Source organism: Natrix helvetica, assembly GCF_964273705.1.
Source record: "Natrix helvetica genome assembly, chromosome: 2".
Classification (NCBI taxonomy): Eukaryota; Metazoa; Chordata; class Lepidosauria; order Squamata; family Natricidae; genus Natrix; species Natrix helvetica.
Window position 1 is genome coordinate 297337436 of NC_138552.1, and position 23055 is coordinate 297360490.

Here is a 23055-nt window from a genome sequence, read left to right on the forward strand (position 1 = left end):
TGCCAGACTAATCTTATTGCATTCTTTGATAATGTGACAAAATTAGTGGACCAGAGGAATGCCGTTGATATAGTTTACTTGGACTTCAGTAAGGCTTTTGATAAGGTAGACCATAACCTACTACTAGATAAAGTAGAAGAATGTGGGTTAGACAGCATCACCACCAGATGGATTGGTAACTGGCTGACCAACCGCACTCAACGTGTAGTTCTCAATGGAACTGCATCTACATGGAGGGAAGTATGCAGTGGAGTACCCCAAGGCTCTGTTTTAGGCCCAGTACTCTTCAACATCTTCATCAATGATTTGGATGAGGGAATAAATGGGGAACTCATCAAATTTGCAGATGATACCAAGCTGGCAGGAATAGCCAACACTCCAGAAGATAGGCTTAAGATACAGAAGGATCTTGACAAACTTGAACATTGGGCACTATCTAATAAAATGAAATTCAATGGTGAAAAGAGTAAGGTTCTACATTTAGGCAACAAAAACGGAATGCACAGGTACAGTATAGGTGATACCTTACTCAGTAGTAGTAACTGTGAGAGGGATCTTGGAGTTCTAGTGGACAACCATTTAAATATGAGCCAGCAGTGTGCAGCAGCTGCCAAAAAAGCCAACACAGTTCTAGGCTGCATCAACAGAGGGATAGAATCAAGATCACGTGAAGTGTTAATACCACTTTATAATGCCTTGGTAAGGCCACACTTGGAATACTGCATTCAGTTCTGGTCGCCACGATGTAAAAAAGATGTGGAGACTCTAGAAAGAGTGCAGAGAAGAGCAACAAAGATGATTAGGGGACTGGAGGCTAAAACATATGAAGAACGGTTGCAGGAACTGGGTATGTTTAGCTTAAGAGAAAGAAGGACTAGGGGAGACATGATAGCATTATTCCAATATCTCAGAGGTTGCCACAAAGAAGAGGGAGTCAAACTATTCTCCAAAGCACCTGAGGGTAGAACAAGAAGCAATGGGTGGAAACTAATCAAGGAGAGAAGCAACTTAGAACTGAGGAGAAATTTCCTGACAGTGAGAACAATTAATCAGTGGAACAGCTTGCCTCCAGAAGTTGTGAATGCCCCAACACTGGAAGTCTTTAAGAAGATGTTGGATAGCTATTTGTCTGAAACGGTATAGGGTTTCCTGCCTAGGCAGGGGGTTGGACTAGAAGACCTCCAAGGTCCCTTCCAACTCTACTATTGTATTGTATTGTATTGTATGTCCCCCCAGTCCTTCTCTTCCTTAAACATTCCCAGTTTCTCCAACTATTCTTCATATGTTTTAGCTTTAATAATAATAGAACAGAACAGAACAGAACAGGAGGAGGAGTGAGAAGGGAGGACAGGACAGGACAGAATAGAACAACAGAAGAGAATAAAAGAGGAGGGCAAGGAGGAGGGAGACGGTTGGACAGAACAGAACAGAATAGAACAACAGAACAGAACAAAATAGAACAGGAGGAGGAAGAGGGGAGGACAGGACAGAACAGAATAGGAACAACAGAATAGAATAGAATAACAGAACAACAGAACAGAATAGAACAGGAGGGCAAGGAGGAGGGAGACGGTTGGACAGGACAGAACAGAACAGAATAGAACAACAGAACAGAACAAAATAGAACAGGAGGAGGAAGAGGGGAGGACAGGACAGAACAGAACAGAATAGGAACAGAACAGAATAGAATAACAGAACAACAGAACAGAATAGAACAGGAGGGCGAGGAGGGAGACGGTTGGACAGGACAGAACAGAACAGAATAGAACAACAGAACAGAACAAAATAGAACAGGAGGAGGAAGAGGGGAGGACAGGACAGAACAGAACAGAATAGGAACAGAACAGAATAGAATAACAGAACAACAGAACAGAATAGAACAGGAGGGCAAGGAGGAGGGAGACGGTTGGGCAGGACAGAACAGAACAGAACAGGAACAGAACAGAACAGAATGCTTTTTTGGCCAAGTGTGACTAGGCACACGAAGAATTTGCCTTTGGTACAAAAGTTCTCAGTATACATGGGAAATAGCAAAGTAATAATCATAAAAATGATACCAATAATAAAAGATGGTGGGACAGATGGGAAGGATAATAGTAATACAGACATATCTTACACGGCTTGTACCACCGTTCTACCTCTTTGTTGACCTCCTTCACACGCTACATCTGGTATGGTCGTAAGTCGAGGACTAACTACAGAATTTTTTCAAGGACAGAATTGGGGAATCGGAGTCCGTGCTGTTACCTGCCCGGTCCCACCGCCTGCCCCCTTGCCAGTCCCAAAGTAGGAGCCGGTGCCCCATGACGCTTCTCTCTTACCCCCCCTCCCCCTTTGCAGGTGCAAAACATCAGCCTTGCGGTGGGCGAGACAATCACCGTGGAGACCCTCGGAGGCCTGGAGCCCGTTCCACTGGCCAACGAGTCCTTCCTGGTGCGTGGTCAAGTGGTCCGTGGCCCCACCAACCAGGTGCTGGTTAGGTTCCAGAGCCCTTCTCCAGCCAACCCAGGGACCTTCCACTTCCACTTTGAAGGTAAGACTCTCCATTGAAGCTGGGGGGAGATGGAGGACTTCTGCTCAACCCTGGGGAAGTCAACGGTGGGGGAGAGATGCTGCGGACATCTGCCCCCCATTGGCCTCGTAGTCCTTCAAAAGTAGACAATGCAGCACTCTTTCAGAATTCAGTTCACGGATCCTTACTGGAGAATTCCATCAGCTGGCCTACCATGAAGGGCTGGCGTTTGTTCTCATCCTCACAAAAGGGAACCTTGACCTCCTGTCATTTTTGCTGACTTTCCCATCACGAGTCCATGCAGAGCAGTGGTGAAATTCAAATTTTTTTACTACCAGGCGTGGCTTGGTGGGCATGGCAGGGGAAGGAGACTACAAAATCCCCATTCCCTCTTCACTGCAGGGTAAGGATACTGCAAAATCTGCATTCCCTCTTCACTCCAGGGTAAGGATACTGCAAAATCCCCATTCCCTCTTCACTCCAGGGTAAGGATACTGCAAAATCCCCATTCCCTCTTCATTCCAGGGTAAGGATACTGCAAAATCCCCATTCCCTCTTCATTCCAGGGTAAGGATCCTGCAAAATCCCCATTCCCTCTTCACTCCAGGGTAAGGATCCTGCAAAATCCCCATTCCCTCTTCATTCCAGGGTAAGGATACTGCAAAATCCGCATTCCCTCTTCACTCCAGGGTAAGGATCCTGCAAAATCCCCATTCCCTCTTCACTCCAGGATAAGGATACTGCAAAATCCCCATTCCCTCTTCACTCCAGGGTAAGGATACTGCAAAATCCCCATTCCCTCTTCACTCCAGGGTAAGGATACTGCAAAATCCCCATTCCCTCTTCACTCCAGGGTAAGGATACTGCAAAATCCCCATTCCCTCTTCATTCCAGGGTAAGAATCCTGCAAAATCCCCATTCCCTCTTCACTCCAGGGTAAGGATCCTGCAAAATCCCCATTCCCTCTTCATTCCAGGGTAAGGATACTGCAAAATCCCCATTCCCTCTTCACTCCAGGGTAAGGATCCTGCAAAATCCCCATTCCCTCTTCACTCCAGGGTAAGGATACTGCAAAATCCCCATTCCCTCTTCACTCCAGGGTAAGGATCCTGCAAAATCTGCATTCCCTCTTCACTCCAGGGTAAGGATACTGCAAAATCCCCATTCCCTCTTCATTCCAGGGTAAGGATACTGCAAAATCCCCATTCCCTCTTCACTCCAGGGTAAGGATACTGCAAAATCCCCATTCCCTCTTCACTCCAGGGTAAGGATACTGCAAAATCCTCATTCCCTCTTCACTCCAGGGTAAGGATCCTGCAAAATCCCCATTCCCTCTTCACTCCAGGGTAAGGATACTGCAAAATCCCCATTCCCTCTTCACTCCAGGGTAAGGATACTGCAAAATCCTCATTCCCTCTTCACTCCAGGGTAAGGATCCTGCAAAATCTCCATTCCAGTGGTAGGTTTCAAAAGTTTTTAGAACCTATTCTGTAGGTACAGCCTGTTTTGTGGGAGTGGCTTGGTGATCATGTGACCGGGTGGAAGTGGCTTGGTGATCATGTGACCGGGAGGGAGTAGCTTGGCAGTCATGTGACTGAGTGGGAGTGGCTTAGCAGTTATGTGACTGGGTGGGAGTGGCCAAGTCGATGTCACTGAATTCTTTGCCACAAAGAATGACCTACAAAAAGAAGATATAAAAGAAAGGAAATTTATTATTTTGTGCACTTACTACTTAAATAAGAATAAAATAAGTACACAAAACAATAAAACAGCTACTTACAGAGGACATATGGCTGTCCTTGCCGATCTTCAACATTACTGACCATCTTACACACACCCTTCCAGCCCCTCTGCCTCTTCCCTCTTCCTGGATTCACTCAGACATTTTTAAAACTCACAGCCTGAGCACACACTCTTCTAACAGCCCCTCTGCCTCTTCCCTCTTCCTGGATTCACTCAGACATTTTTAAAACTCACAGCCTGAGCACACACTCTTCTAACAGCCCCTCTGCCTCTTCCCTCTTCCTGGATTCACTCAGACATTTTTAAAACTCACAGCCTGAGCACACACTCTTCTAACAGCCCCTCTGCCTCTTCCCTCTTCCCCAACATCCTCCCCCCCCCCCCCAGCCACTCACCAGTTGTTTCTTCTTCTGGTTCTTCTTCTGAGAACTTTTCGGCAGCGTGGTGCGGATGGGCGGGGCAAGTGAAAGAGCGAACGAGGGGAGGGAGCGTTCTGGTACGGGGTCTCCTGACCAACGGGTACGGGAAGGCACGCTAAATTTCACCACCTGGTACGGCCGTACTGGGCCGTACCGGTTGAAACCCACCCCTGCTGCATTCCCTCCCAATTCTGGGGCCAACCAGATGTGGTATTTGCCGGTTCTCTGAACTACCCAAAATTTCCACTGCTGGTTCTCCAGAACCTGTCAGAACCTGCTGGATTTCATCCTGGATGCAGAGCCTTCTTCACACGGCTCCTGTCTGCCCTCAAAGCCTTGGGTCTGGTCTGCTGAATGCAGGTCACCCTCAAATTCAGTGTAGAGAAAAGTCAAGTCTTACACTTAGGCAAGAAAAGTCAAAAGGACACATATAGAATGGGTAAAACCAGGCTTACTAGCAGTCGGAGAGGGACCTTGGAGTCTTAGTGGACAACCAGCTAAATAGGAGCCAACCGTGTGTACTGGCAGTAAAAAATGCCAACGCAATCCTCAATTGCATTAACAGAGGGATACAATCAAGATCAAGGGAGGTATTAATACCACTCAATAAACCCTTAGTAAGACTACAACTAGAGTACTACATTCAGTTTTGGTCACCACACTATATTAGTGTGGTCACCACACTAAAGATGTTGAGACTAGAAAGTGCAGAGAAGAGCAACCAGGATGATGAGGGGACTGGAGGCTGAAACATAAGAAGAACGGTGGCAGGAACTGGGCCTGGCTAGTCTAGGGAAGAGAAGGACCAGGGGAGACAGGAGAGCATCTTCCAATATTTGAGGGCCTGCCACAGAGAGGAGGAAGAGGGTCAAGCTATTGTCCAAGGCACCCGAAAGCCAGAGAAGGAACAATGGATGAAAACTGACCAAGGAGAGATTCAACCTGGAAGTAAGGAGGAATTTCCTGACAGTGAGAACAATCAACCCATGGAAGAGAAGTTGCCTTCGGAAGTTGTGGGAGCTTCATCCCTGGAGGCTTTCAAGAAGAAACTGGACTGCTATCAGTCAGAAATTGTGTAGGGTCTCCTGCTTGGGCGGAGGGTTCGACTAGATGACCTCCAAGGTCCCAACTCTGCTGATCTGTAAAGTTACAGCTATTCATTTAGTGATCATTGGAAGCCAGATTCCCTTAACAACTGTGTTGCTGTGCAGTTGTTCCCTTAGCAACGGCGGCAAGAAAAGTTGTAAAACAGGGCAAAACTCAGCTAACGGTTTTCTCGCTTAGCAACAGAAAATTTGGGCTCAATTATGGTTGTAAGTCAAGAAAAGAGCAGCCAGGGTATGTAGCAAGTTGTTCTGACCCAACTCCCCAAACACAACAAACCCTTTGAAGTGAACTCAAAAGATTCCATGATTAAGAATTCCGGCAGCCCCGGCAAAAAGTTTCTCTCTCACCGCAGGCTAAGAAGTCTGTCCGGCAGGGAGATGAATAGTTGCCTGGCACATCTATTCATCTCCGCCCTCTGCCTTTGATCCCCAGAGCTAGGGTGGGGCTTCACTAGCAGCGGTGGCTCTTCTGTCCCGAGGACCAGCCCATAGACTTCCATTGTTCTCCTCTCCTCTGCCTTTCTTTCCATTGGCGCATCAGGGACTGGACCCAGCTGTTCCTCCTCTTCCTCATCAGCCACCTCCTGACCTGGGGGTTGTTGACGCTCCATCTGAGAGCTGAGGGACGGCCCAGCCTCCACCTCTCTCTCTCTCTCTCTCTCTGCCAGCTCCATTCGCTCTTCGCCCTCGGAGCTCCCAGGTTGCCTTGATGTTGACCCTGATTCCCACACCTCCTCCTCTGATTCGGCTGCTGGAGGGGACGGCGGCCGACAGGCCACAATGCAAATGCTTCAATCCATCGGCAGGGCCCCCAATGCTCCATTGCCACACATGTATGTACGTATGTACACACACGCACACACACACACACACACACCACAATAGCAGCTCCAGGGTGTGCCACAGTGCCAGGATTTTCGCTTGCAGCTGTAGAGCAATTAGCTAATTGGAAGCTCGCTAATCGCCGCAGGAGCTAATCGCTGATGCTGCCAGGTTAAAGCGGGCACCTCCGAAGAAGCAGCGTCTAATGAGGAGGTAATTGGCCCCAACAATTAACACAATTTGCACAGAGTGGGGGCAGGGAGGGGGGAGGACAGCTGTCACCGTACCTGTCTACAGATAACGCTGCTGGAATTTCTCTGCCATCCCATCATCCAAGCAGTGGTGGGTTCTGGATCCTGGTGCAACTGGTACGGTGCAACTGGGCCACCTTCTACCACATGAATGCGTGCATTGTGCACATGCATACTTACCTCCTGGGACGCTCCATGACGCCTCCGCGATGGTCCAGATGCTCGGCGAAGCGTCACGCAGGCACCGTACACTCCATGCGCGGAAGCCCCTAAAACCTCAGATACCGGAAGGGGCGCAGGTGGGCAGGTGGCCTCCCCAGAGCACCATACCGGAACGGTACCTGGTGCACCCGGCAGGCACCGGGATGCCCGTACCGGGGCGTACAGGCCATAACCCACCACTGCATCCAAGGGACAGAGATGTCCTCCTTCACCCTGCTTGCAAAGAGAGTGGTCAGCTTCACACAGCCTTACTACTCGTATTGGACAAGTGTGTTATGCCAGGCCAGGATCCCCAACCTGGTGTCCACCAGACGGGATGCATTAGAAACCCCCACATTTCCCAGGCTGCAGCGTACAGCAGTGGTCCCCAACCTTTCCAACTTGGCAGCCTGGAAGAAGGGACGGTTCTGTGGGAGTGGCAGGCACATGCGCACACAAGCAACTCCATTTGCACAAGCAGCGGGTGAATGCACATGCCATTCACACTAAGGAAGCGTCATGCAGTCAGCAGGTTCTGACCAGTTGTGGAGAACCGGTAGCAGAAACTTTGAGTAGTTTGGATAACCGGTAAATACCACCTCTGACTAGCCCTGCCCCATCTATTCTCTGCCTCCCAAGTCCCAGCTGATTGGGAGGGAATGGAGATTTTGCAGTATCCTTCCCCTGGAGTGAAGAGGGAAAGGAGGTTTTGCAGTATCCTTCCCCTGGAGTGGGCAGGGATTAGGGATTTTGCAGTATCCTTCCCCTGGAGTGAAGAGGGAAAGGAGATTTTGCAGTATCCTTCCCCTGGAGTGAAGAGGGAAAGGAGATTTTGCAGTATCCTTCCCCTGGAGTGAAGAGGAAAAGGAGATTTTACAGTATCCTTCCCCTGGCGTGAAGAGGGAAAGGAGATTTTGCAGTAATCCTTCTTCTGGAATGCGCAGGAATTAGGGATTTTGCAGTATCCTTCCCCTGGAATGAAGAGTGAATGGACATTTTACAGTATCCTTCCCCTGGCATGAAGAGGGAAAGGAGATTTTGCAGTATCCTTCCCCTGCCACATCCTCCAAGCCATGTCCACCAAGCCACGCCCACAGTAAAAAAATTTGAATCCCACCACTGCTTGCACAGTTTGTTTCCGAATGTGTTGCAGTCTGGTAGTGGACCATAGACCGTAGGTTTGGGGACCCCTGGCGTAGAGGATACTGTCTTGGGGGTGTGAGAAAGACCTTGGAAGGCGGGATGAAAAGATGCTGACAGATAAGAGACAGCCAAACCCTCAGCTGCATAATGGGCAAAAAAAGGAGCTCCGAAGAAACCTTCCCTAGTTTCCCAGACTGCAAAGGAGACAGTGAGAGAATCGTATTTTCAGACCTGCAAGATTCTGTTCATGCAGCTTTGCGATAAAGTAAAATTAGTTGTAGAGGGTTGTGGTGGCTCAGTGGCTAAGACGCTGAGCTTGTCGATCAGAAAGGTCGGCCATTCAGCGGTTCGAATCCCTAGCGCCATGTAACGGAGTGAGCTCCCGTGACTAGTCCCAGCTTCTGCCAACCTAGCAGTTCGACAGCATGTAAAAATGCAAGTAGAAAAATAGGAACCACCTTTGGCGGGAAGGGAACAGTGTTCCATGCGCCTTCGGTGTTGATCATGCCAGCCACATGACCACGGAGACGTCTTCGGACAGCGCTGGCTCTTCGGCTTTGAAACGGAGATGAGCAGCGCCCCCTAGAGTATAGGTATTCCTCAACTTACAACCACATTGTGCCCCAAACCTCTATTGCTAATTGGGACACTTGCTTGTCACAAAAGGGGAATCACTTGATCTTAGGACACAGGAACGGTCGTAAATACGCAGCATCCTGGGCGTCACGGGATCCCCTTTCGCAACCGTCCGACAAGCAAAGCCAACGGGGGAAGCCAGATTCGCTTAACGACCGTGTGACTAACTTACCAACGGCAGCGATTTACTTAACAACCGTGGCAAGAAAGTTTGTAAAACAGGGCAGAGCAACTCTCTCGCCTAACAGTGGAAATTTGGGGCTCGATTCTGGTCGTAAGTCGAGGACTACCGGCGTCGCATTTGCAGGCGGGAGGCACTGGGTTTAGGCCTTGGCCTCTGCAACGTGGGTCGAGCAGACAGTCCTGGAATAGATGCTGCCTCTGATGTGGCAGAGAACAAGGGATGGGGAAGAGCACAGTTGCCCAGGACGATGGACAGGGGGTTGTTTTAGCCATGGACTTTAGTGCTCAGGACTGACCAGGGGTGTCAAACACAAGGCCTGCAGATCCGGCCCACAGGGCCGTCCTGGAAAATGTAATGGCCCGGCCCGCATCGGTTCAGCCCAGTTTACCCAGTACAAAGAGGAGACAGCTGGTCAGCATGGCTTCGGCCCAGTCTACCCATTCCAGAGAGGAAACATGCCAGCAGTTTGGACAGTGACTGAAGGGGGGGATCTCCCAAAAAAGGAACCACAAAATAGGAAGGGAAGGAGGAGAACAGGGAAAACCCTGGAGAAAGTGACTAGAACAATAAAAGTAAATGCTCTGAATAAAAGATACAACAGCCACAAAAACAGGGAAAAGAAAAAGAAGAAGTTAGGGGAAAGAGGGAGAAGAAGGAAAAGAATTAAAACCGGGACTTTTGGGGAGCCCAAGAGAAAACGGTGAAAAGAGGAAGGAAGGGGAAAAGAGTTGCATTAGTAGATGAAAGAGAATAGTGGTAAGATTGTTATGGTGACGCAACTAATTAAGAAATAAAGAAATGATGGTATATTGATCATGGTAGAAAAAAAATGGAAAGAAATGCTCTCTATGCTTCAATTGAATGAGAGGATGGGTGCTGTTTATAGCAAAATACACCAAGGGAGGAAATAAGAAAAGGAAAATTTGGGGTAACTTTAAAGGGGAAAATTGAAGATTTTGTTTATGTATTAAGGAAAAATAACTATAAAGATGGAAAATAATGGAATAATTTGGCTGAAAGTGAAAATGAAAACTATGATGTCAAAAGGATGATGGAACTGAGAGGTTGTAAAAGAAAAGACTCAGACAATGCTTTGTTCCTATAATATCTAAAATTTGCATTAAAAAATAAAAAACCTTGACTGGCAAACTGGCCACGCCCACCCAATCAAACATGCTCACCCAGTCAGCCACGCCCAGCGAGTGGCATCAAGCTGGCCATGCCCACCCAGTTGCCCACGCCCACCCATCCCCTGAGGTCAGCCACAGCCCTGACAGGGCCCTCAATGAAACTGAGTTTGACACCCCTGCACTAAACCAACAGCCCTCAACCTTGGGACCAGCAGGGACCAGTTCCATGGAGAGAGGTATTTCCGTGTGGTTTCACATGCTGCTTGAATCCTGTGGGTGGGACTTTGCTTGTTTGCGCGGACTGGTTTCTGATACGCCACAACCCGGTGCTGGTCCACAGACCGGGGATTGGGACGCCTGCATTAAGCTACTGTCCGCGTCTCTCCTCCATGTCCAGCGTACTTGCTGAGTTGTGCCTTCCCTGCGCGGCCGGTGTACGGCGATGTCTCTGTCACCAGCACTCACCCAGGGGGCCGAGCGTGCTTCTCCTGCGCTGTCGGCTACCAGTTGGTGGGGAAGCCCTGCCTGGCATGCCTCAATGCCACCCATCCCTTCTGGAGCATCCAGGAGCCTACCTGCATCGGTGAGTTTTTCTCCATTCTTCCTCCATCCATCTCTTTCTCCCTCCCTTTTCTTCATTCCTTCCTTCCCGCCTTCCTTTCTTCCTCTTTTCTCCATTCTTCCTCCATCCATCTCCTTTCTCCCTCCCTTTTCTTCATTCCTTCTTTCCTTCCTTTCCGCCTTCCTTTCTTCCTCTTTTCTCCATTCTTCCTCCATCCATCTCCTTTCTACCTCCCTTTTCTTCATTCCTTCTTTTCTTCCTTCCTGCCTTCCTTTCTTCCTCTTTTCTCCATTCTTCCTCCATCCATCTCCTTTCTCCCTCCCTTTTCTTCATTCCTTCTTTCCTTCCTTCCCACCTTCCTTTCTTCCTCTTTTCTCCATTCTTCCTCCATCCACCTGCATCGGTGAGTCAGCTGGGAATTGGGGCAGCAGAGCAGGGGAGGGGGTTTCCCACGCCAGACCTGGACCCCAATTCGCGTTGCCTGTCAGCTGTCACCCTAATCTTGCTGTGCTTCGCTGTTACACAATGACAGAGTGCCATGAATCGTGGGGAAGGTGGGGACGAGGAAGGTGACGCTTGGGGAATTGAAAGTAGAGACTGTACCACCTCGAGACGCAGCCTCAAGGTCAGGCAGCTGGAAAAAGAAGGGAGAGGCTTACCAGGCGGTGCTCGGAGAGACCGTTATGAAAACGTCTTACATGCCGGATTGGTTACAGTGCAGTGGGCAGCGAGGGACAGTTAGAGGGTGGGAAAGTAGAACTTAGGGATTTTGGCGCACGATTCTCGGTTCTGGCTATGCACACCTGCAATACATTTTATCTCTAATAAAATTATATCTTTCTCAAGAAATGGAGCCAAGGGTTGCTTAGGAGTTCAGGTCCTGGACAGTCTGATATTGCCCCTTCCGTGCTCTTCTTGCAGCGGCGTGTGGAGGGGTGATCCAGAATGCCACCACCGGGCGCATCGTGTCGCCAGGCTTCCCGGCCAACTACAGCAACAACCTGACCTGCCACTGGGTGCTGGAGGCGCCCCCTGGGCAGCGGCTACACCTGCATTTCGAGAAGGTCTCCTTGGCAGAGGATGACGACAGGTGAGCCCTCAGAGGACAGGAGGGCAAGGGATGGGGGGCTGCCGAGGGGTTCTGCTCAGGCTGGTGGTTTGCTAGGACCTTGGCTGCTTTCTCGCCACGGCCCTTTGAGGTAATTAAGGTGAAAGAGAGTGCCCCTTGCTAGCTGGGGGAGTCTGGGAGTGGAAGCCCACTCCTCTTAAAGCATGATGGCTGGGGGATTCTGGGAGTGGAAGCCCTCCCCTCTTAAAGCAGGCTGGCTGGGGGATTCTGGGAGTGGAAGTCCACCCCTCTTAAAGCATGATGGCTGGGGGATTCTGGGAGTGGTAGCCCACCCCTCTTAAAGCATGGCTGGCTGGGGGATTCTGGGAGTGGAAGTCTATCCCTTTAAAGGATGTTGGCTGAGGGATTCTGGGAGTGGAAGCCCTTCCCTCTTAAATCATGGTGGCTGGGGGATTCTGGGAGTGGAAGTCCAGCCACCTTATTGAAGCAGGCAAGGTGAAGAAACCTATTCTAGGGCAATAGCATTTCCAGTCTACAACCTGACTGGTCAAAAGCTGCCCCCCCCCCCCCCGAGACAGCGTTCATCCTCCTCAGACTAATCATCCCAGCATCCCGTTGGGGCATCCACAGAGGATGAGTAAAACAATGAAGATTCTATTCACTGCCATGGATAGATGGTCCTTGACTTACAGCCATTCATTTCCTGACTATTTAAAGTGAAAAGGGCACTTAAAAAGGGATTTATGGCCATTTTTCACACTTACAACCATTTCAACGTCCCCATAGTTACGTGATCAAAATTCGTCTGCTTGGCAACTGGCTCCTATTTATGACGGTTGCAAAGTCCCAGGATTGCGCTATCCCCTTTTGCAAGCAAAGTCAACGGGGATAATCCTGATTCACTTAATGACTGTGTGACTCACTTAACAACTGCAGGGATTGACGTGGCAAGAAAGGTCGTAAAACGGGGCAAAACGCAGCTGCCTTGCTTAGCGTGGAAAATTTGGCCCCCATTGCGGTCGTAAGTCGGGGACTGCCTGTCATCAAACTCATTTTTTCCCTCGCATCGCAACACGCGTAAGCAAGGGGCCATCGCACAACTGGGGTCCCAGTTTTGGACCCTCTCTCTTGCCCCAAGTCTTGGAATTCTTGAGACCCTCAGGAAGTTAATGCGCCCCTCTTGGTTGCAGGCTGATCATCCGTAATGGCAACAACATCGATGCGCCCCCAGTGTACGACTCCTACGAGGTGGAGTATCTGCCCATCGAGGGGTTGGTCAGCACCAGCCGTGGCTTCTTCGTCGAGTTTTCCACGGATAGTGGCGGCGTGGCTGCCGGCGTGGCCCTGCGCTATGAGGGTGAGTGGCCAAGAGGAGCTGGGGTCCCTCGTCCCCCCAAGGCTCCCCCTTGGATGCTATTGCAGCGGGTTGGACTAGAAGACCTCTAAGGTCCCTTCCCAACTTCAACTGTGCTGGCTGAGGCTGATGGGAGCTGTAGTCCGGCATCCAGCAGGGACCAGACCAAGCCCTCCTTCTCCCTGCTCTGCCCTTTGCAGCTTTCCGTCCCGGTCACTGCTACGAGCCCTTTGTCAAGTACGGCAACTTCACCTCCAGCAGCGGGAGCTACAAAGTGGGCACCACCGTGGAGTTCACCTGTGAGCCCGGCTACACCCTGGAGCAAGGCTCGGTCATCATCGAGTGCGTGGATCCCTCCAACCCCCAGTGGAACGAGACGGAGCCAGCCTGCCGAGGTGAGGGAGGGGAAGGAAATGACAAGAGTTGGCTCCCTTGTGGCGACTTAAGGATTCTAGGCTGCTTCCTCTTTTGACTCCACCTCCCCACACACAGGTTCTTCCATTCCTTTTCCCAACTTCTTTCCTACTCATCTTTTTTCTTTCACTTCCTTCCTTCCTTCCTCTTTTCATTCATCTCCTCCCTCCCCCCTTCATTTCTTTCATTCCTTCCTCTTTTCATTCTTTCCTTCCCTCCTCCCTTCCTCTCTCCATTTCCTTCCTTCCTTTCTCTTTTCATTCATCTCCTCCCTCCCCCCTTCATTTCTTTCATTCTTTCCTCTTTTCATTCTTTCCTTCCCTCCTCCCTTCCTCTCTCCATTTCCTTCCTTCCTTCCTCTTTTCATTCATCTCCTCCCTCCCCCATCCCTTCATTTCCTTCATTCTTTTTCCCTATATCTCCTTCCCTCCCTCTTCCTCTCTCCCTCTTCTTCCTTCCTTCCATCCGTCCGTCCGTATTGTCCATTAAACTGATTCATGGCTAAAAGCCTAAGCCCAGGAATCGCCTCAACTCCTGGTGGGCAACTTCTAAGAGCTGGATAAGCCTGAACTGAATTCACGGGGCTGAGTTTAGTCCGCTTGCAGCTACTCAGGGATTCTGGGCTGAGGGCTCTTTTAACTCCACCCCCAGCTTCTGTCATTCCTTCTTCAACACTTCTATCCTCCCTTCCTTCCCTCCTTCCTTCCCTCCCTCCTGAGGGAGAGAAATGTCACTTGTACTGAATTTTAAAACAAAAAGCTAGAAACTCAGACAGGGATCTAAAACCCGAGCGTTGGCAATGCACACGTATGACCTTTTTCTCACGCGTGTCCCCAACAGCCGTGTGCAGCGGGGAGATCACGGATGCCTCCGGAGTGCTTTTGTCCCCCAACTGGCCCGAACCGTACGGAAAGGGGCAGGATTGCATCTGGGGGCTTCACGTAGAAGAGGACAAGCGCATCATGTTGGAGATACGTGTGTGAGTGGACTGCTTCTCTCTTCCCCTCTTTCGGAAGGAAGGAAGGAAGGAAGGAAGGAAGGAAGGAAGGAAGGAAAGATGGGGAGGAGGAGGGAAGGAATGGAAGGAGGGAAGGATGGGGAGGAGTAGGGAAGGAAGGAAAGATGGGGAGGAGGAAGGAAGGAATGGAAGGAAGGAAGGAGGGAAGGATGGGGAGGAGTAGGGAAGGAAGGAAGGATAGATGGGCAGGAGGGAAGGAATTAGGGAGGGAAGGAAGGAAATATGGGGAGGAGGAGGGAAGGAATGGAAGAAAGGAGGGAAGGATGGGGAGGAGTAGGGAAGGAAGGAAGGAAGGAAAGATGGGGAGGAATAGGGAAGGAAGGAAAGATGGGGAGGAGGAGGGAAGGAATGGAAGGAGGGAAGGATGGGGAGGAGTAGGGAAGGAAGGAAAGATAGATGGGCAGGAGGGAAGGAATTAGGGAGGGAAGGAAGAAAAGATGGGGGGGAGGAGGGAGGGAAGGAAGTAGGGAGGGAAGGAAGAAAAGATGGGGGGGAGGAGGGAGGGAAGGAAGTAGGGAGGGTTTATTATTTGATTATTTCCTTCTATCAGTTTCAGTGTTATATATGTGATGTTTTTATATTTGTGTAAGCCGCCTTGAGTCCCCAGGTGTGAATAGGTGGCAATCTAGATTTTCTAAATAAAATAATAAAACAGTTTGTCTGAAGTAGGGGAAGGTCTCCTGCTTGAGCAGGGGGGTTGGACTAGAAGACCTCCAGGGTCCCTTTTATTTTGTCACTCTCTAATTCTAGTAAAACACCAGAAGACTTGATGGATGGCTAGGGAATGCCTGCCAATCCTGCCTGGCAACCCAAACCAGGGAGGGCCTGGCACGCACACCAATGCACACGCAACACGCACACATTCACACACAGACACACAACACAGACACACATGCACACACACATTGCACACAATGCACACACAATGCACACACACAACGCACATACAACACAGACACACATGCACACACACAACACACAATGCACACACAACACACACACAACACAGAAACACAACACACACAACGCACACACAACATGCGCACACATGTACACACGCACAACGCACAAACACACACAATGCACAAACACAACGCACGCACACAACGCGCACACATGTACACACGCACAATGCACACACAACACACACATGCGCACCCACAACGCACCCACAACGCATACACAACACAGACACACATGCATACATACATAGAACACACACAACACACACACACACACACAATGCACACACAACGGATACACATGCACGCACACAACACACAATGCACACACAACACAACACACAACACAACACACACACAACGCGCGCACACAACGCACACACAACACAGACACATGTACACACACACAACATACACACGCACACACACAACGCACACAACACAACACACAGCACACACAACACACAAATGCACACAGACACACAACACGCACAACCCAAGCACCCCACACACACAACCCAGCCAGCCAGCCAGCCAGCCAGAGAGAGAGCCACGCCCAGCCACCCGCACCCTGGGTGTCTCCTGGGGTTTGCGAGGGGTCCGAAGGGGAGGCGGAGCCTTTATTTGCCTCCCTGGTTTTGAACATTTCTCCACCTTCCCCGACGGGATTCCCGTAACGGTAGAAGGCAGTCTAGGAGGGAAGGCTGCCAGACAGCCACGCGTGTCTTCGGGCGCCCGGGGCAGCCCAGCCAGGCCCACCGGTGGCAACCAGGACGGCCAAGTGGATTTGTATTTGGGGGGGGGCGGGATGTGAGGAAGCGTGAGAAACGTCCACTTGAGAAGGTTGGGTTGAGAGAAAAGGAGATGGGCAGAGTCAGAAGGGATTTCTCTCTCTCTCCTTCCTTCCTTCCTTCCTTCCTTCCTTCCTTCCTTCCTTCCGCTTTGTTTGAGAGACTTCCCTCCCTTCGTGGCTGCCATGGAAGAGGGAGATCTGGGCCCAGCTGATCAAGATTCTTCTCAACAGAAGATTTGTAGCTGAGGGTTGGACTCTGGGATCTCTGGGGCTCTGTGAGCTGGGCGGTCTCCTTGCAACGTTTCATGACCCAACTAGGGAACATCATCAGTGCCAGAAGGGAGAGGGGTTTGCAGAGAGGAGGAGGAATGATGGAGGAGGAGGAGGACCGAAGGGTGCTTTCTGAGTTGGGAGGTTTCCTTGCAGACGTTTCATGACCCAATTAGGTACCATCATCAGTGCTCGAAGGGAGTGGGGGAATGAGGATCAGGCTGAGAGAAATGCAGAATAAAATCCCATTTATAAGCCAACGTTTGGATTTTCTTCCTTGTGATTTGCTAGGAAGACATCAAAGGGCCCCCTTGCTGAGGCAGCCCCCTTTTCCTCCCCCCCCCCCGCTTGTCCTTAAAGGTTGCGTCTCGGCCAAGGCGACACCCTGACCTTCTACGACGGGGACGACCTGACGGCCCGCATCCTGGGCCAGTACTCAGGCTCCCACCGGCATTTCCAGCTCTTCACCTCCATGGCGGATGTCACCGTCCAGTTCCAGTCGGATCCCGGGAGCAGCGCCGTGGGTTACCGGCATGGCTTCATCATCCATTTCGCGGGTAAGTGGAGCAGCTGCCTTCCCGGGAGACCCTCCAGACGGCCTTTGCGGCTCAGCTTCCAACATGCACCGGGAGGGGGGGGCAGAGGGGGGGATTGCAATTACAGGTAGTCCTTGACTTATGACCACAAATGAAGGCCAAAATTTTCATGGCTAATTAACCCAGTTGTACAATGAATTTTGCCCTGTTTTACGACCTTTCTTGCCTCAGTTGTTAAGTGAATCACTGCAGTTGATAAGTTAGGGACACAGTTCTTAAGTGAATCACTGCAGCTGTTGAATTAGCAACTCAGTTGTTAAGTGAATTGCTGCAGTTGTTAATTTAGGAACACGGTTCTTAAGTGAATCACTGCAGTTGAGAGGAACATGCTTATTAAGTGAATCACTCAGTTGTTAAGTAAGGAACACGGTTGTTAAGTGAATCACTGCAGTTGTTACGTTAGTGGTTGTTAAGTGAATCCCCCCTCCCCATTGATCTTCTGGCCAGCAAAGTGAAGGGGGGAATTCTAGATTCACTTAACAACCGTGCTACTAACATAATGACTGCAGGGATTCACTTAACAACAGTGGCAGGAAAGGTCGTAATGTGGGGCTCAACTCACTTAACAACTGCATTGCTTAGCAATGGAAATCTTGGCCCGAATCATGGTCGTAAGTCGAGGACTATCTTTGGACACCCAGTTGAGGCAGCCAGGAGGGGGAGCTTCCCATTGGGGAAGAGGCTCTTGTCCCCAAATCAGATGCCAAGGGGTCCCCTCCCCAGCCTCCCACCGTCTTTCTCCCCTGCCAGAGGTTCCCCGCAACGACACCTGCCCGGAGCTGCCGGAAATCCCCAACGGCTGGAAGACCACCTCGCACCCGGAGCTCATCCACGGGGCCGTGGTCACCTACCATTGCTACCCTGGCTACGAGCTGGTGGGCACCGAGATTCTCATGTGCCACTGGGACTTGGCGTGGAGCGGGGACCTGCCCTCCTGCCAGAGAGGTGAGGGGGGGAGTGGGGGAGGTCTGGGGATGGGAGGGAGAAAGGAAGCAGGGAAGGGAGGAAGGAGAAAGAAGGGAAGAAAGGAAAGGAAAAAGGGAAGGAAGACAAAAAGGGAAGGAAAGGAGAGGAGAGGAAAGGAAGATAAAAAGGAGAGGAACAGAACGGAAAGGAAAGGAAGGAAATGGATGAAGAAGGGAAGGAAAGTGAAAGAGAGATTTCTGTAAACCACAGGAACATCTGGAAGCATATTAATCCTTTTTTTCAGGTGAAAATTAGACAACTTTTCCAAGAGAATTTTCCCCTTTTTAAATTGCGTACTCGTGACAGAAATAAATGTGTAGCCCGTAGAGCTTCCTGTGGTTTCCTTGCAGGCGTTTCATTACCCACCCTCAGTGCTATGGAAAGGAGGAGGAGGAATAGGAGAAAGGAGGGAGGGAGGGAAGGAAGGAAGGAAGGAAGGAAGGAAAGGAGAGGATGGGAGAGGGGAAAAGGACAGAAGAGGGAGGGAGGGAAGAAGAAAGACAGGAAGGAAGGAAGGAAGGAAGGAAGGAAGGAAGGAAGGAAGGAAGGAAGAGAGGAGAGGAGAGGATGGGAGAGGAGAGGATGGGAGAGAGGGAGAAAGGACAGAAGAGGAAGAGGAGGGAGGGAGGGAAGAAGAAAGACAGGAAGGAAGGAGGGAAGGAAGGAAGGAAGGAAGGAAGGAAGGAGAGGAGAGGATGGGAGAGGGAAAAAGGACAGAAGAGGGAGGGAGGGAAGAAGAAAGACAGGAAGGAAGGAAGGAAGGAAGGAAGGAAGGAAGGAAGGAAGGAAGGAAGGAGAGGAGAGGAGAGGATGGGAGAGGAGAGGATGGGAGAGAGGGAGAAAGGACAGAAGAGGAAGAGGAGGGAGGGAGGGAAGAAGAAAGACAGGAAGGAAGGAGGGAAGGAAGGAAGGAAGGAAGGAAGGAAGGAGAGGAGAGGATGGGAGAGGGAAAAAGGACAGAAGAGGGAGGGAGGGAAGAAGAAAGACAGGAAGGAAGGAAGGAAGGAAGGAAGGAAGGAAGGAAGGAGAGGAGAGGAGAGGATGGGAGAGGAGAGGATGGGAGAGAGGGAGAAAGGACAGAAGAGGAAGAGGAGGGAGGGAGGGAAGAAGAAAGACAGGAAGGAAGGAGGGAAGGAAGGAAGGAAGGAAGGAAGGAAGGAGAGGAGAGGATGGGAGAGGGAAAAAGGACAGAAGAGGGAGGGAGGGAAGAAGAAAGACAGGAAGGAAGGAAGGAAGGAAGGAAGGAAGGAAGGAAGGAAGGAGAGGAGAGGATGGGAGAGGAGAGGATGGGAGAGAGGGAGAAAGGACAGAAGAGGAAGAGGAGGGAGGGAGGGAAGAAGAAAGACAGGAAGGAAGGAGGGAAGGAAGGGGAAGAGGACTCTGAGGTCCTTGGTTGTTTTATTGCAGGCGTTTCATGACCCAACTAGGGAACATCATCACTCTGTCTGTTCCCTGTTTACATGCAGTCCTTTGCCTTCCCATTGTTGTGCCTGTGCCGGGGGGGGGGGGTCTGTGAGTGTGCTCGCACACGCTTTCCTCCATGGGTTTTAAATGTATTTTAAGATGGTTCGAAGCTGGCCAGAGTCCCTTGCTGAGATGGGCAGCCTAGAAATGAAACAAGGGAGGAGCTTTGATCTCCCATGCTTAGGGCTGCCCCCTTCACCCTCTCCAGCCCACCCCCAGCCCCGGACAGCCCCACTGGAGAGCGGCTCCTTCTGGGTCATCCCCCCCACCCAATCGGCTGCACCAGGGACTTGGGATGGCCCTTGAGCCATGTCCGTGTGAGAGAGGGGGGGGGAGGGAGGGAGGTGGATGGTTCTCTCCTCTTTAGCATCCTGAACAATGAAACTGTAAGCATTTTAAATCCTCTGCCTTTCAGAGGGGGGAGGGGGAATCATGCCACAATTACCCCCAGAAAAGTGCCCCACATTTTAAGGTGGCAATCAGCGATGTTGAGCCGCCCCTTTGACTTTTCAGAGGAGCCAGACTGAGTGTTGATGAACAGCTACTTTCCAAAAATTTAGAGCAGGGTGTGCAATCTTGGTCCCTTTAAGACTTGTGTGGACTTCAACTCTCAGAACTCCCCAGTAAGCATGTATGCATATACTGGCTGGGGTATTCTGGGAGTTGAAGTCTCCACGTCTCCAAGCAGAGTTGGTCCCCTCTGCTCTAAGGACTTCGACTCCCAGAATTCCATAGGCTGGTTGGGGAATTCTGGGAGTTGAAGTTCACAAGTTTTCAAGCAGCCAGGGTTGGACCCCCCTGATTTAGAGTCTTCCTAAGGAGGATCTTCTTGAGTAAGAAGGAAGGAGGGAGGACCCCAATGGCAGAAGCATTCGGGGAGGGGGCAATAGCAGGTGCATCCACGTGGGGGGTGACATTTCCTTAAAGCTCCTCCATTGTGCTTGTAAAACCATTGTTGGCTGTATGTTGGGTGTGTTAAGAGCTCCCCCTCCTGGCTGATGAGGGGATCGCCTGGAATATCCGAAGGAAGCATTGGGGAAACAGCGTTCTGCTTAATGACTGACCGCTGCCAAAAATATGATCAAACCCATTTTATGACTGTCGCAAGTTATGTCCATGATGGGCAGGCTCCGTTCCTGTTGTAACTTGACGGCCATCTCTACACATTCATTACTTCCTGCCTCGTTTTTATCCTGTCCCTTGATGTACAGGGGACCCTCCTTGGCTTACATTCGTTTAGTGACCGCTCGAAGTTATGATGGCATTGAAAAAATGACTTAGGACCATTGTTCACACTTACGACTGTTACAGCCTCCCTGTGGTTACGGGACCAAAATTCAGATGCTGGGCAACTGACTTGCATTTATGACGGTCGCCGCGAACGGGGTCACATCGTCCCCTTTTGCGACCATCTGACAAGCCAAGTCAATGAGAGAAGCCAGATTCGCTGAACAACCATGTTCCTCACTTAACAACTTCAGTGCTTCGCTTAACAACTGTGGTGAGAAAGGTTGTAAAAGGGGACAAAACTACCTCAACCGAAATTATGCACTCAATTGGGATTATAAGCTGAGAACTCTGTGTGTGTGTGTGTGTGTGTGAGAGAGAGAGAGAGAGAGAGAGAGAGATGAGAGAGATGAGAGAGATGAGAGAGAGAGACAGAGGGAAAGATGAGATAGATAAAGAGATAGATATAGATACAGAGAGAGAGAAAGATGATAGATGATAGATAGATAGATAGATAGATAGATAGATAGATAGATAGATAGATAGATAGATAGATAGATAGATAGATGATAGATGATAGATGATAGATAGATAGATAGATAGATAGATAGATAGACAGACAGACAGACAGACAGACAGACAGACAGACAGACAGACAGACAGACAGACAGACAGACAGACAGACAGACAGACAGACGGACGAGAGAGAGAGAGATCTGAAATAGTATAGGTTCTCCTGCTTGAACAGGGGATTGGACTAGAAGTCCTCCAAGGTCCCTTCCAGCTCTTGCTCTCTCAATATGTGTGTGTGTGTTTTGTGTGTGTGTCTGTGTTGTGTTGTACCGGTACATATATGTGCGTGCATGTATATGTGTGAGAGTATACATATATATATATATATGTTAATAATTCCACTGCAGGAGTTCACTAAATGTCAGAGTTCAAACCGGAAATGTTTCTCCTAGAGATAATGAAGGTGAAATACAATAGAAAGTTAAAGTATTTGATGTTACACGTAATAACGGCTGCAAGGATTGCTTTTGCGCAATATTGGAAGAAAGATAGTATTCCGCCAGAGGGCTTAGTAATCCAAACAATATACGATTGTGCAGAAATGGACAAACTCACAGTAGAGGATGATTTGGAATACGATGCAGGGTGGGAGAAATGGTATGAATCAGGGTGGGGGGGTCCTGCCTGCATTGCTACCAGTTCGGCGCACAAAACATTTGACGTGTGCATGCTAGCTTCGCTCTCACACACACACACCCAGATGCACGTTCTTGCGTATTTGCATCTAAAACAGTCTGCGCATGCGCACATTTTTTCAATGAAGATTGTTCTGCGCATGTGCAGAACTGAAAATCAAGATCGCAGTCCCGAGGATGGAACCCATTTGGGTGCGTGTCCGGCTGAGTTACTATCTATTCAGCCGGACCGAACAGGAAGCCACCTCTGGTATGAATGGCTAGGCGATAGGAATAAGAATTGGAAATGTGCATAAGGTTGTATATATTCATAAGGTTGAATGTGTATATTGTATCAAATATTGATTCTAGTTATATGGATAATGCCACAGATCTCCTACTCATGATAGAGATATGGAAAGAAAAATTGCGAAATAAAAATTATTAAATCCTGTGGGATTTTCGCATACAAACGGATAAAATACTGGCGCATAATACACCAGACATCACACTGGTTGAGAAAAATAAGGTTACAATCATAGACATCGCAATACCAGGTGATAGCAGGGTCGCCGAGAAGGAAGATGAAAAAATCGCGAAATACCAGGACCTAAAAATCGAAATCCAACGATTATGGCACAAACCAGCAGTGGCAATTCCAGTGGTAATCGGCACACTGGGAGCTATTCCAAAAGCACTGGAATTACATTTAAAACAGTTAAAAATTGACAAAATCACCATCAGTCAAATGCAAAAGGCCGCACTGCTAGGATCCGCACACATATTACGAAAATACGTTACGACGTCCTAGGCCCCTGGGTGGGGCCCGACTAGTAATCAATGCCAAATCTGGCGAAACAACTGGCCGCTGTGATACAATTCTGTTGATGCAATAACAACAACAACAACAACAACAACAACAACAACAACAACAATAATAATAATAATAATAATAATAATAATAATAATAATAATAATAATAATAATAATAATAATAATAATAATAAAATAAAAATAATTCAATTC

General features: G+C 49.6%; 1 protein-coding gene across 1 annotated transcript in view; it reads left to right on the top strand.

Moving 5' to 3' along the window:
• Positions 1 to 23055, top strand: part of SEZ6 (seizure related 6 homolog) — a gene marked incomplete at its 5' end in the record, with an annotated part of 80267 nt that overhangs the window by 40454 nt on the left and 16758 nt on the right. The window contains 8 exons of the mRNA XM_081943954.1: positions 2341 to 2533; positions 10545 to 10730; positions 11631 to 11799; positions 12969 to 13135; positions 13333 to 13527; positions 14387 to 14525; positions 16950 to 17146; positions 17936 to 18130. Coding sequence (XP_081800080.1) covers positions 2341 to 2533; positions 10545 to 10730; positions 11631 to 11799; positions 12969 to 13135; positions 13333 to 13527; positions 14387 to 14525; positions 16950 to 17146; positions 17936 to 18130 — 1441 coding nt within the window. The remainder of the gene's footprint in view (positions 1 to 2340; positions 2534 to 10544; positions 10731 to 11630; positions 11800 to 12968; positions 13136 to 13332; positions 13528 to 14386; positions 14526 to 16949; positions 17147 to 17935; positions 18131 to 23055) is intronic.